At 40.0% G+C, this 15,320-nt stretch overlaps 1 protein-coding gene across 37 annotated transcripts in view; it reads right to left on the bottom strand.

The window, feature by feature from the left end:
* Window positions 1-12,013: 12,013 nt before the first annotated feature.
* The window catches only part of EPB41L3 (erythrocyte membrane protein band 4.1 like 3), a 158,114-nt gene continuing 154,807 nt past the window's right edge, over window positions 12,014-15,320 (bottom strand). For 36 of the 37 annotated variants that reach the window (XM_045574819.1, XM_045574831.1, XM_045574835.1 and 33 more), the window contains 3 exons: window positions 14,937-15,017; window positions 14,547-14,663; window positions 12,014-13,126 (listed from right to left, as the gene is read on the bottom strand). In XM_045574819.1, coding sequence (XP_045430775.1) covers window positions 14,553-14,663; window positions 14,937-15,017 — 192 coding nt within the window. In that variant the 3' untranslated portion in view covers window positions 12,014-13,126; window positions 14,547-14,552. The remainder of the gene's footprint in view (window positions 13,127-14,546; window positions 14,664-14,936; window positions 15,018-15,320) is intronic. The other variant, XM_045574825.1, reaches the window with a different exon arrangement.

The raw sequence follows: 15,320 nt of genomic DNA, 5'->3' as shown, positions 1-15,320 counted from the left end.
ATTTTATTTTATTTTATTTTATTTTATTTTATTGATTTTCTACAGAGAGGAAGGGAGAGAGATAGAGAGCTAGAAACGTCGATGAGAGAGAAACATCGACCAGCTGCCTCTTGCACACCCCCTACCGGGGATGTGCCTGCAGCCAACGTACGTGCCCCTGACCGGAATTGAACCTGGGACCTTTCAGTCCGCAGACCGACGCTCTACCACTAAGCCAAACTGGTTTCGGCTATGTATAATATTTTAAGCATTCACCTCCATAGTTTAAATTAGATGTATATGGCAAATTTCCAAGTGTTATATATAATTTTATCCAAAAATTGTATCTATTTCTCTTCTTTGAATTATTAATCAACCTTTTCCATTATGGCCCAAATAAACATGATAAAAATAAAATATGAATAATATTAAGCAATTGTATTATGTATGATTTTTCACATTTTGATATCTTTTTTAGCTTTTGGGGATTGCAATAGCTATCAACTTATATTTGCATGTGAGTGAATAGAAGGATGTTAATGTGGAACATATACATATCTAAATATTGGCTTTTATGATAATCCTAGTATTGAAGCTTCAGAGCTACACAGTCTTTGGTAAAGAATGATGAGATATACTGCCGTCATTTCCCTTTGGAAGTACTCTATATATCTTTATGGGTTTCTCTTTAGGCATTGGAAAGAACATGAACATAAAATGTTACATAAATGTTTTCATAATGAGATTTTGTATTTTTAAATCACATTTCTTTCAAAGAATCAAATCTAAAATTAAATGTTTACTAAATAATTTTTATAATCATTCTCTGAAGCAGAGAAGCTAGCCAACTTCTCATTTAGTAGAGTGAAAACTGGAGTTCGTTAAACAACCTATAAGTAATTCACATTTATAATATGTACTTATTAATGTGCTAGGTATATTGAATACATGATCCCAATCTGCACGAAACTTAGATCTGAGTTGTAGATGAAAAACATAGAATTAAATAATAGAGACAAGTTACATTTTAAGTCATTTGGTTCTGATTAGAATCCAGACAAGGAAGAAATCAATTTGGACTGTTTGAAATTATTAAATAAGCTTTGCAGACAAACAATCCTGAGTTCTACAAACATTTAAGTGTAGCAGGACATGGGAATTTAGAAGTAGACAGGATACCATTTTTTGACCACTGAAACCTTAAAAGTCTGGTAGGAAAGAAAGACACAAAGCAATACCTTTGATATAATGTATGTTCAATAGCAGAGGACTGCAAAGGGGCACTTTGCTTGGAGAGTTTGCCATGGACAGTTGGTCATGATGCCTGGGTTGAGCCTAAAGAATGAGTAAAAGTAAGATTGATTGCATGTTTGTATCTACAATCTGGTAATAGATTTGTTTTGTATATTGCAAAGGAAAAAAAATAATGAGTAAAAGTTAACCCATTAAGAAAATGTGACTGAGGCTCCAGGCAAAGGGAGCATCATGAATAAAGTCACAAATTATAATTAGTATGCAGAGAACAATAAAGTATTTCTTTAGAATAAATGCAGGCAAACTGTGGGACTAGGTTTAAATCTTAATGTACAGATAGTTGGTCATGGGCAATGGGTCAATGAAGAGCTGGGGTCAAGCTAGAGATGAATCTGAGTCTGAGTTGGCGAACCAAACCTTTGAGGTGGGGGGACCCTCAGTGTCCTAACTACACCCTGTGCTCACATGCACACAACGTTCTATTTCTTTCAGGATCCGGGCTGAGAAAAGCCCAGACTAAAGGAATTGTTGGTATGAGCAGGGAGGACCACACAGGGGAGGATCTAGGAGCAATTTCTTTAGGTGGGACACGTGCAAATGCAGGGAGTGCAGACAGAACTGCCCAAGTCTAGATTTCCCTAGGGATGAGGGGATAGCCTCTGTCAGTTCCTAATGCTGTTATTAGAGCAGATAAAATTGAGGCTATGACACAAGAAAATCACTGGATTTCAATGCTGAGGCTCAAGAATTCTGGGTTGGGACACTTATACATTAACATCTAAACTAAAACACTTACACGTCTATGTACCTACTCTTGGCTCAGTCTCTGGGGGCTGCAGAGCAGAACTTCCCCTCTGATGCATTTTGGCACAAATGGGCCAAAGGGTGTGCTGTGAAATGTTCATTCTCCTAGTCTATCGCTTCAGCACTGAATTATTGCAAAGGCTTCCTAATTGTCCTCTCTATTTCAGTCCTTGTCCCTTTTGTACACAAAGTCTGGAATGGTTATTTTTATGTGTCAACTTGTGATGCCCAGTTAGTTGGTAAAAACATTATTTCTGGGTGTGTTTTGGGGCCTGTTCTGGGAAGAGATTAGCATTTGATTCACTGAACTGAATAAGGATCATTTGATTCAGTAAACCGAGTAAGGAGATCTGCCCTAATCAATGTGGGTGGACATCAACCAATCCATTGGTGACCCGATTGCAACAAAAGGCACATTATCTCCCTTCTTGAGCTGGGGCATCTATTTTCTCCTGCCCTTAGGCCTTGGAGTTTCTGGTTCCCAGGTCTTTAGACTCTGGAACTTATAGCATCAGCCTTCCCAGTTTTCAGACCTTTGGACTTTGACTTACAGCATTGGTTCTCAGGTCCTTGGACTCAGAAGGGCTACACCACCGATTTTCTTGAGTCTCCATCTTACAGATGGCAGATTGTGTGACTTCTTGGCCTCCATAGCTGCATGAGCCAATTCCTCTAATAAATCTCCTGTTAGTTAGATCTCTATATATTCCATTGTTTCCGTACCCATGGAGAACCCTGACAAATATGTAGTATATTCTCAATATAGCAGAGAATGTCATCTTTTAAAATAAATGTTTTATCCTCCTCTGCTATCAACCCTGCATTGGCTTTCCATATCACTTAGAAAGTCTTCCCAGAGGTCTATAGAGTTCTCCACCATCTCATCTCTATTATCCCTCTGGTTTCACACCATACTATTGCCTGCCGTAGTGATTCTGCTCCATTTACAACAGCTGTCATCATTGTTACTTCAATTAGTTGGACACCCTCTTGTTGAGGCCCTAGACTCTAGGGCTTTCCATATGCTTCTTACTTGTGCCTGGAATGCTCTTCCATAGAGTCACTTGGCTCATTCCCTCATCTTTCCTAGGTCTTTGTCAGATATCACATTCTTGATGAGGTTTTCCCTGACCACTGTATTCAAAACTGGACATCACTGCTATTGCTAAATATCCCCCATTTTCCACTTTCATTTTCTCCACATGACTTATCACCATATAAACATACTAAATATTTCATTTATTTATTTTTTTCATTGTTTGCCTCACCTGACTAGGATGCAGTCTCCATAAGGGCAGAGATTTTTCACCATTGTTGTTGTTCACTGCTGAATCATGCTAGTAACTAGACTAGAACTTGAAAATAATAAAATAAAATGTTAATAACTTTTTAAATAAATGAATAAATAATAAATTCTGGCATGAATGATTTAAAAATATTTATTGCTATTGATCTGTTCCCCAAGAGTATTATAAAAAAATTGTTCTTTAAAATATCTCATTAAAATATTCTAAAATAAATGTTCAGGACTTAAAAACCGATTAACATTATCATAAGAATTTTAAAAATGGCTTTTTCAAAAAGGGAGCTATTGTGATATTTAAAACCAATTAGCTTAAAAACCCAATTGGACTTAAAAACCAATTAACATTATCACGAGAATTTAAAAAATGCATTTGTCAATAAGGGAGCTGTTGTGGTATTTAAATATGTCAACTGCCTCATAAATTTTGAATTATTTAAAATCAATAGTTTATAAACTTTTATCACCAATTGTTTAAGGAAATTTTCTTAACAATGGAGATTGAGAATTTGAAAAAAATCATCATTACATTTTTTTTTTTTGCTCAGGGATAACATGGAAATATTTTAAGCATTATAAATAGATATCTAAGAAATACATTAATAGAAAGACTATGTAAAGTTTATCATTAACATTATTTTATTTAAATATATTTAAAATTCAGAATTATTTCCCCTAATATACATTTATATTTTATAATTACATAAAGAAAAAAGTAAACTTTTAACAAAACTCCACAGATCTAACCAAATCCTTCCATTTTACCTATTTGCTATGCAAAATTATTATATTCTATGTGTACTATTAGGTAAATAAGATTGGGAAACACAAATAAAGAGGGCCTACTATCAGAAATTTCTCAAAGTGTGAACACAGGCTTGAGGGATGGTGACTCAATGTGTCTACACACTCCATGGGTGGGAACTGTTTTTCTGCCAAGGGCCATTTGGATATTTATAACGTCATTGGAGGGCCATATAAAATTATCAATTTAAAAATTAGCCTGCTATATTTGGTCAAACATTTAACTAACTCACCCCTAATGTCTTGGCAAGGCTAGATCAAATGATTTCTCGGGCCTTAAACAGACTATGGGCCAGACGTTACCCACCCCTGCCTAGGCTAGCAGGGAAGTCTCCAGGAACGAAGGTGATAAGATGGGTGGGTTCTGACTGTGAATAGCCTGGAATGCCACAATGAAGAGTTTGGATTTTATTCTATGGGGATAGAGCAAATTTTAGCAAATGCTGTTCATAAAATATCAGACCACATCTATAGCATTTCAAAGGCTAAATGATATGTCAACATATTTATAGCGGTCATTATTTACTTATAGTATGACTTTCTCCTCTTTCATCTCACCTTTTCAGGCACAATTTCAATTTCAAAGCCACTCCCTGCCCCATCAATGTGATAGAGATGGTTGTCTTACAATTTTTCCAGTAGGCCTTGATCATAAACTATTTAATTTGGAAGGTCAGAAATACAGAAAGCCAGAACTACTTTTTATTTTTGTTAACTGTGCAAAGATTCTATTTTCAGGGGAAAGATGCTCATGTAAGTTCTGCTGTGATTATCATATTTTCTAGAATTTTGTTTCTGACATGGTTCAAATGACTACTTTATAGATTCACCCACTTTATAGATGTATGTAAGAAAGACATAGATAATTTACCCAAATGTCACAAAGCTAATGAATGGCTGTACAGGTCAAATAATTTTGCAGGAACAAATGGTACTCAAAAGGGGATGATTTGCCCTAACTGTGGCTCAGTGGATAAAGCATCAGCCTTCGGTCTGAAGGGTCCTGGGTTCGATTCTGGTCAAGAGCATATGCCAGGGTTGCAGGCTTGATCGCCAGTGGGGGACATGCAGGAGGCAGCTGATCAATGATACTCTCTCATCATTGATGTTTCTATCTCTCTCTCCCTCTCCCTTCCTCTCTAAAATCAATAAAAAATATATTTTAAAAAAAGGGGGGAATGACTTAAAACATTTAATGAAAGACAAGGTTAAGGGAAACCAACAAGGATGGAGAAGCTCCCTGAAAAGCCACCTTAGAGAGTGGTGGTGGGCATCTGGAGATGTTGGAACTGTAAGCAAAGGGGTTAGTTGAGCAAAATAGCAAAAGTGTGTGTGTGTGTGTGTGTGTGTGTGTGTGTGTGTGTGCATACACACTGAATTAGTAGGCTAAAAGTTGAGCATGGCCTTATAAATAGTGTTTAGCATTTTTTCATATCTAAAAGGCTGAATCCAGGTGTTTATTCTTTTTAATGTATAGTGCCAGACAAAAACCTCTGAAAGAGTCATTCTGGGCATAGTAGGAGCATTTCATGGACCATTGCAATGAAATGACGTTCTTGAATCACATGCATTTTAAAAAATATATATTTTCTAAAATATATTTTTATTGATTTTAGAGGGGAAGGGAGAAGAAGAGATCAAAACATCAATGATGAGAGAGAATCATTGATCGGATGCCTCCTTGTATGCATCCCCACTGGGGATCGAGCCTGCAACCGGGCATATGCCCTGACCATGAATCAAACTGTGACCACCTGGTTATAGCTCAATGCTCAACCACTGAGCCACACCAACTGGGCTTAAGTCACATGCATTTATTTTCAAGCCTTAATTCATGGCAATCCAATGGACTGACACACAACTAGACTTCTGTTTCCTCTTCATTTCCTGCTCTCTGCCAGCTCATGCTTAGGAGGAAAGGGGAATGAACAAGCAAATATGTCATAACAGGGTTTTAAAAAGCCTTCCTTTCCTCAGAGAAGCAAGTCCTTGGTAAGTTTGTGGACTTTTCCAGTCAAGCCCTTCTCAGTCCTGTCTTCATGCCTGTTTGCTGCCTACCTTTGTGCTGTTCTGACCTGCAGTGTTTGTGTGCGACTGTCACTTGGCCCTGGGCTCTTTGCAGACTCTGTGGTTCATGCCAGGTAACACCAATGCAGACCCAGGCTGTGCTGAATGGTCTCTCCAGTTCCCTGTTGCTCCTGGATCCCATTGTGCCCGACTTCCTCCACCCAGTCCCACTCCTGATGCTACTGAGAGGTGGAAAATTGCCTTTCCCAGAAATGCCTAGAAGAAACCTGAGAAATGATTCGTACAGAGGGAAGCCAGGCTGCCCTACCATGAATATCCAAGGATGTCTTCAACCTTAAGGATAATTTTAGTGGTAAAACCTGAGAGCATCCTAATCAGTATGGCAATACCCAAGGCCGGCCAGATTTCCCCAGTTGCTCCTGACGATCTATTGATACTACTCCCCCAGCTTTCAATATGAGTGGCGAGGTCATGCTTCATTCTTAAAATGGATCATCTCTTTTTGTAGGAAACCCTTCTTCACCTTAAGCCCAAGTTTTTAAAATTTCAAAGTACCTGATGCTTGCACATGATGTGCATTTTATATTACATTTCATGTTCCCGGGAACCACTCCACTTTATCTCATGGGCTCTCAAGACGCGGGAAGATAACAGTATTGCCTCGGACTTGTACAGCATTAGAAACATTCTGTACATGACTTTCAAAATATTGTCTCCATCAATGTCTACAATAAGTTATATGTGAATGAGTTAATTTCCTTTTATAGAAGACTAGAGGCCCGGTGCATGAAATTCGTGCATGAGGGGGGGTGTGGGGGGAGGGGGGAGTTCTTTAGCCCAGCCTGCACCCTCTCCAATCTGGGACTCCTCTAGGAATGTCTGACTGCCTGTTCAGGCCTGATTGTACCAGGGCAGTCGGACATCCCTCTCACAATCCAGGACTGCTGGCTCCCAACTGCTTGCCTGCTTGCCTTCCTGATTGCCTCTAACCGCTTTTGCCTGCCAGCCTAAACACCCCTAACCACTCCCCTGCCAGCCTGATTGATGTCTTACTGCTCCCCTGCAGACCTGGTCACCCCTAACTGTCCTCCCCTGCAGGCTTGAGCACCCCTACTGCCCTCCCTTGCAGGCCTGGTCCCTCCCAACTGCCCTGCCCTGCTGGCCATCTTGTGTGTTGAAATGATGGTCAATTTGGATATTACTCTTTAACTAGATAGGATGATTCCCAGGTCAAGAATCTCACCATATCTTCTCAATACTAAATTACTGTTCTTTCCACCAGGCCAGTAGTTCTTCTGACCAGCAGTGACAGAAGCACTAAGAACCTGATGGAAAACTAACCTTGGGTCTTGCCTCAGACCTGTGAAATCAGAAATCCTACGGGCAAGGCCCAGGATTTTAACAAGCTCTCCACGTATTCTGATGCATTTCACGAGGTCTGGGACTGTTCACACTGGCTGTATATTGGACTGATCTGTAAATTTTTTTTCAAATAGAATTGCCTGGTCCCCAGGCCCAGGCCAATTAGTTCAGAATCTCTGAAGGCTCAGACTTCAGTATCTTTAAAATAACCTCGCTGTCAATAATGACACTCATCCATCACCATTCTGATTGGAGTGTGACTAAGCAAGTCAGTCTTTAAAAAGGCATTTGTAATAGTGGTGATTATGATAATGGCTTTGAAAAGGCAATTTTTCAAATTTCTTCTCATTTACATACCTCTTACTTTCCATTATTCTCAGTTGCCAGATAAAATGACTGGTATTATTCCCTATTGTTTTTTAAAATATAATAATGGCGATAAACACGGAAACAGCATCATGAAGAAAAAAGTCCTATGCTCTCCTGTCAGAATATCACTGCTCCCACGTGGGCACACATCCTCCCAAGCATTTCCCTTGCCGATGAGCATTTCACTAGTTAGCATTCGAGTGGACATTTTCTCCAATTTTGCACCTAACATTTCAGGATTTCCTCCATTTTAACTTTCAGTGGTGGCATAGTATTCAATCTTATACACCGTACAATAAATGACTTAAATTTTTATTTCCCACTTTGCTGAATAATTACTGTTTAAACTTTTTGGTTTTCATGAGAAACATGGAGCGAAACGTCCTTGTATATGAATTCCTTTTTAAGTAACTATTCCCATAAGTGGATTTGTTGAGTCAAAAGGATTATAGAGAAATTAAGAACATGTCTTTATCAACCTACTTATCTATTTATAGATTACCGGTTTATACTCCCATCAGAAGTGTGTTTGAATGGCTTCTTCTTTGTACCCTCACCAAAGCTTTCAATTAAAATATTTTTGCCAATGATTGTTGATAACTATAGCTACCTTAAAATGTACATTTCTTTATCAGGAACTGGATTTCATATTATTTAAGGAGAATGTGTAAGTCTGAAATTCAGCCAAAAAATATTCTGGTGCCTCCACATTGCCTGGGGTGCCCTAAAATGCACATTATCTTGGCTGATAAGCTTTTTATTAAGCTTGCAATACAAGAACTTGGTCAATCTCTAAATATTACATTTACCTGAAAGAATAACGAGAGGTGTGTGTGTGCACACACACACACACACTTGTGTGTCTGTGTGTCTACATGTGTTGGTAACTACACTCAAGGGGGTCCTTACTGCCTTCTGTCAGCTGTAATGGATTTAAACAGCTCTGATAAGAAACTGTCAAAATGAAATGTAATTCTGAGAACACAATGGCCTGCCACAAAAAATATATACTTTTAATAAAATGGAATGATCCAATTTTTCTTAGTGAGTAAAATGCCTATTAAAACACAAGGCAACCTCTATGGCAATGGAAGGCTGACACTTAAATGGTAGTGAGAGAGGTAAAAAAAAGTATTTAACAGGGAACCCATAACCTTTGTTTACAAGTAATTTTGGATCCATGTTCTAGACTCCATGTTGTTGTTTTTAAAAAAATATTTTTATTGATTTCAGAGAGGAAGGGAGAGGTAGAGGTGGAAACATCAATGATGAGAGAATCATTAATTGGTGCCTCCTGAATGTCCCATACTGGGGATCGAGTTTGCAAACGGGGCCTGTGCCCTGATTGGGAATCAAACCATGATCTCCTGGTTCATAGGATGAGGCTCAACCACTGAGCCACGCCAGCCAGGCTCCATGTTGAATTTTTTTTTTTTTTTTTTAAATAGCTAAGGTTGCTGTTGACTTAAATTGTGTAATAAATGTGCTAGAAAGTTGACATAATGAAGAAAATGGATTACAGCAGTTTTTAAAGAAAAATGGGCTGAGCAGTCCCCAAGGTGCACGATCTCACTGTACCCAAATCGGCTGTGACATTTCAAAGAAAGAGAGAGTAGGCGGGTGGGGGCACGGGGGGATTGTTCCAGGCAAGTCAAACTGCATGTAATTCCCACAACCTGTGTTGTCCTCATTTCTCTCTCTGGGTGATGGGCGTCTCAGTGTCACTGCGATTCCGCCCATTCATCCCAATTACAGAAGGACCAGATGTGACCACCAGACTGAGCTCTCAGCGCCTTCAAGCAGCCAGCCTTTACCGGGAGGAAGGCTAGGTTTTTTTTAAGGCTTGACAACGCCACAGCGAATTATTTTCAGATCCCTATGTGATTAGTAGAAACTGCAGGTTACCAATAGGCTGGACCATATGCCTTTAGATTTGCAATTTGCTTTTCTGCTCATTGAGAGAAGCCTAAATTCTTGTTTTCTTATGGTCCTTGGCCTGATCTCAGAGGAACCAAGAAGCATTTCTTTGCTATGAGGCAAATAGCTAAGAGAAGGGGAATTCTTCAGCTTCTTAAAGTGTAACATTCAGGCTCTTTTTTCACACTGACCACAATGCTACATTTTTCTGTATCAGTAATGGCTAAAAAATGTTCTGTAGTAATGGCTAAAAAATGTTCTGAGATTACCTGAGTTTAGCAATAGGCATAAGCCCGCTTTGTGTATGAGTGGAATTCATCTTTAAAACTGTTGAATCAGGGAATGTTAGGTAGGTCTTGACCACCCTCCAGATGTAACATTTAAATGTGTTGATGCTGTGAGCAGAACCCATTACTTGCTTCAATCAGCAGAGTATGGCAAAGGTGGTAGGAAGCTGCTCCCGATTATGCTGTCTGACACTGTCTGTCTGGGAGATCCTTCCTTGCTCCCTCTGTTGTCGGCTTTCCAGAAGCAAGCTGTCCAGGGTCTCATGACCATGAGAAAACGCATTCTCGAACGGCTGGAAAAAAAGCGTGGAAGCAAGATCTTCCCGGTTGTAACCCAACCTCAGCCTTGCAGAGGACCCAGAGAAACCCCACTGCCACGTGACCTGCAGAAACCTAGATAATGAATGTGTGCTGCTTTAAGCTGCTACTTCCGTAGTAATTGGTTCCACAGGAATGGAGAGCAGCTGCAGGTTTTGGTGTTAGACAGGGGGCTCTGCTGTCACAAGTGCACAAACATGTGGCAGAGGCTTTCACGGCAGTGCGTGGAGGCTAGGATGTTCTGAAGAGCGGCAACAGAGAAGGAAAGAAAGCTGAAAATGTATAACTTCCTTGATAACGTGTCAGTTCATAAAAATGAACACTTACAGCTGAGGACAGAAAAACGGGAACACATTGGTTTTGTTTTAAAATAGTAAAACTGGTACAACCTGAAGGACACACACTAAGCAGATTGGGTGCAGGGTCCTGGGGATACCATTTCAAATCAATAAACTGTTAATTTTTCTCAACACGTTTTTGTTTGGCTTCAAACACAATGGAAAGGATGTTTTGGTTCCTAAAATGAACACTCAGTGTTGACAGTAAGGACAAGCTGATAACACCTTCAAGCAGTAACTTCAATAGGTCCAAGAATGTGATCAAATCTAACAATTTCATGGGAATTTTTTTTTTTTTTTAAGTTTAAGAGTTAAAAAAAAAATTAAGAAAGTTAGGTAAAGCATGACATGGTAGGAAATGCCAGCAAGTACCAGGTTGGCAGTTGGTAACCAAAAGTCTTATTCTCCGCCCCTGACATGCGAAGAGTTTGATGCTGATGAGCTGTGGGCACACACTGTGTAGGCCTCCGTGGAATGCACGTGGGTAACCTGTTCAGCCACGGAGCTGACATGAGCAAGAGGTGGCTCTCCGGTAGGTTAAAGGTAGTCAGAAACCTGGTGATGTAACAGAGGTTCTTTTCTTATAAAAAAGTCAAAACTTTGAAATTGAGATTCTGTACTTTGTAAAAAGGCCTTCGTAGGCAACCATTTATATATGTACTAGAGGCCCAGTGCACATTATTCATGCATGTGGGGAAAGGGGTCCCTCACCCTGGCCTGTGACCTCTCACAATCCAAGAGCCCCATGATCAATCAGCCCAAAGGGTAGGCCCTGACCACCAGGCTGGGCATTGTCCCTGCAGAGGAAGGCCCAGGCTACCTGCTGTAGTGCTGCCAGCCAGGTAGCCTGGGCCCCCCTCTTAGGGGTGTTAGATCAAGCCCCACAGAGGGAGGCCCTGCCCACTCACTGCAGCCCGCTGGTCAGTGGCCTTGGCTTCCTTCTGCAGGGCGATCATGGAGTGATGGCTGGGCCCCCGAGCAATAGCTTTGCACCTGCCTTGGCTGGCCTGGCGCCAGTGCATGACATAGCATGGTTGTTCAGAAGGTCATTCTGCTGTTCAGTTGATTTGCATACTATGCTTTTATTATTCTGCTCCCCATCTCCAAAACTTGAAATAGTCCACACACTATGTCATCATATGTACACTTTTTATCATACAAAGACAGGCTAGCTCTACAATGCAGATGAATAAGGCCTCTGACGTTGTCTGGGCGAACCACATAGAATACTGAAATTAGTACACAGAGAATGCATTTACCGTTTTTTATTTCGCTATGCAGAAACATACATTCGCCATGGGCTGAGTGATGCAGTAGACAGTGTATAATGGAGAATATATCTTTTTGAAGTCTATTTATAACTAAACAGTAAATAGCTTAATTACAGTGGAAATTCTGTACAGTTTAAGGCTTGGCTCTGAACTAAGTTGTAAATATGGACCAGATTTGGAAATAAAAGTTTTTTTTTTTTTTTTTAAATAAAAGAAGAGCAATTAAAAAAACATAAGAAGAAATGAAGATAGGAAAAAACAAAATAAAACACCCCGACAGTGAAATTTAGAATATTGTGAACTAATAAAAATACATATTTTCCCCCCAAATAATGACAATTTACATATTTAGGATCTGATAGGGAACTCTGGAAATCTTTCAAGATTGAACGCAGACCAAAGTGGATGACAAGGAAGAAATCACATTAATATGCTAAAATCAGTACTACCTTATAATGAATTAAATGACACCCAGCAGGACTGGAAGCATTAAATATTTCCAGAGGATCAGAGAGTCATCACTGTTTATGGGTTAAGAGTAATAAAACCAGGTGAAACAAGTACAAGATTCAAGTGTTGACTGAGTGGACTCGGTTATTGGCACATCTAATCTGGGATAAACCCGACACAATGGACCTAGACAGCTTCTAGCATTTTAGGGTAATCTTCATTTATCTGTAAACAAAAGATCTGTCACCTAAGAAACTGCAATTTTGTTTAGACTTTAATGATAATAAACTATAAACGGCATGGGTTGGTTATGTGTTACATGAGATCACGGTTTATATTGTTGGTTATGAACGTGCAGGTATAGCTGAAAACTTAGACACTTTGTGAAAATTAAAAATGCTGCTCTTTTTGTAATTTTATCGTTGCTTCATGCAATATCAGTTTAGTGCTGCTGATTCGGATTGCTTTATTATGGGAAGATTTCTCTGCCAGTGTCTTTAATTAACGGTCAAGGTTTGTTCTTCTGGATTGAAAGTTTCCACGGCAGATACAAGTCAGTGGGGTGAGAAGAAAGAACTCCATATAGGCTCTGGTTTTTCTAATGGTTTGCATGACTGGATTCCTGTGCAGGCTAAGTTATTCCTGTAGAAAAGAGAGTTGGTCAGTTATGCATTTGAAAGCATCCAACATCAAGGTCAGAAGAAAAGTATCTTGCAGGTTATCCAATGCACTTTTTTTTTTTTTAAAGTATTTTTTATTGATCTTGAGAGAGAGAGAGAAAGAAAGATAGAAATATTGATGAGAGAGAAACATCATTGATTGGCTGCCTCCTGCATGCCCCACACCGGAGACTGAGCCCATAACATGGGCATGTGCCCTGATCATGAATTGAACAGGTGATCTCTTGGTTCCTGAGTTCATGTTCAACCATTGAGCCACACCAGCCGGCTATTCAATGCTCTTTTTGACAAGAGGCTGTAAAATACCAGCGTAAGCCACTGATACGCTCTGTCTTGAATAACTACAGCATCACCCAAGTGGCTGAAGCTCTGTGGAGAATCCTTTTTTGCTTTCTATCTTCCAAATTACTATCTTTCAAGTTACTTAATAACGAATCTGAGTGGTTTTTATGTTTTTCTTTAGGAGAGGTCTCTTGTCAATCTATGTTTCTTAAACCAAAGTCAGAGAATCAACTTCTTTCATTTTACACATGTAAAATGTTTAAGAGACATTTATCACATAGCCAAGTGTGCAAGTAGCTCATCAGTTGCATTCAGCATTCAAAGCCCGCTATGGTGCAGAGAGCCCCACAAATGCTTGCACGGGAGGTTAGTATGCATGACAAGTCTGCGCACACACAGAGGATGCTGTTTGCTTGCGATGCCGGCCCAACAGCAGCTGGGAAGGCATGTGCTTCCTACAGGAAAGCAGGACCACAGGACTGAATTTTTCTCCTCTTGAAACGCAATTCTACACCAGAGGGGAAAATCAACCCAAAGAATACAGGAAATATAAGGCATCCAAAATGAAAGTCAGTGCACAGGTTTCCAATGAAAAACAACAACAACAACAAACCCAAAGCAAACAAAAGCATACCCAGGCTATAACCAAACACAGTCGAAGAAAAAGCTTACAATGGGACAATGTTGCCATCAAAAGGAATAAGGAGTATGTTTTATTTCCCTAGTATTTGGAACACACATATTGCACCTGAGCAGGTCACATGGCAAGTAAAATCAAATATGGCCTTGCAGATTGGCTAAGGAAACAAGTATAGGACAAGGACTAAAAGCAAACGCTAGCAAGATCTCGCAAGCAAGGACTCTGCTTTTCCTTTATCCTCTAGCTGGCAGTGTCTGCAAAGTCTTCTGGATGGAACCTCCACATCTGAAATAAGCAAGCACCTGCCAAACAATTCTCCACCCTTTTGGTTACCAGCCAGCCCTGCAAATGCCAGTGAGAGAAAAAAGGAAAGGGCTGAGTCAGGTGAAAGATGAGGGGAAAGTGCCTCATGCTACATGCCAGCCTAGGCCAAGCCAAGTGAATCAGTGCCACCTCTTACCTGTGGTCAATCCTCTCCATCTTCTGGTGTGATCTCTGTCTCTTTATGGACCACTACTTTGGTCACTGACATGTCAGGGTGCTGCTCTTTGGCCTCTTTAATTGCCTGAGCCAGCGCCTATCCCCAGGAAATCACAGAAGGGCAAAGACAAAAAGGAGGTGGGACATGCATGATCAGTAGCAAGGTGGAGACTCATGAGCTAGATCTATATTCACAATTTACAAATGAGGTACAATGATTGCAAAAGGAATTGGACATTGTATATTGGAAAGTTAATCAGAAAATTGTTTAGTTTACATGCTAGACTGGAAGAATAGCACTGGGAAGAACAGGGCCAACCAGTGTTTGTCTGCCCTTCTGACCAGGTATTGAACATCTGACACACATTACCTGGTCATGGTCAATGTCCGCATCGCCCGTGATGACTATTCGCTTCTCAATTCTCGTCTCTGATATGCCTCCTTTCACAGTCTGGAAGGAAGAAACGAGTGTTATGAATTTTCCCACGTGGAGGAAATGGCAGAAGATGCTGACCCAGTTGTAAGTAACATCATTCTTCAATTACAGTTGCCACAGGATGCTATGTCAGTTTCAGGTGTACAACATAGTGATTAGATAGTTATATAGTTTATGGAGTTATGACCCTGGTATGCCTAGTGCCCATGTGACACCATGCATAGTTATCACAATATCATTCATTAAGAATTGAAACAGAATTCTATGGCAGTTATTTTAAATTCTTAATTTCAGAAACAAGGATGGAATGGAACCCTT

Source organism: Pipistrellus kuhlii, unplaced genomic scaffold, assembly GCF_014108245.1.
Source record: "Pipistrellus kuhlii isolate mPipKuh1 unplaced genomic scaffold, mPipKuh1.p scaffold_m20_p_6, whole genome shotgun sequence".
NCBI classification, from domain to species: Eukaryota; Metazoa; Chordata; class Mammalia; order Chiroptera; family Vespertilionidae; genus Pipistrellus; species Pipistrellus kuhlii.
This window is presented reverse-complemented; position numbering and strand designations above follow the sequence as displayed.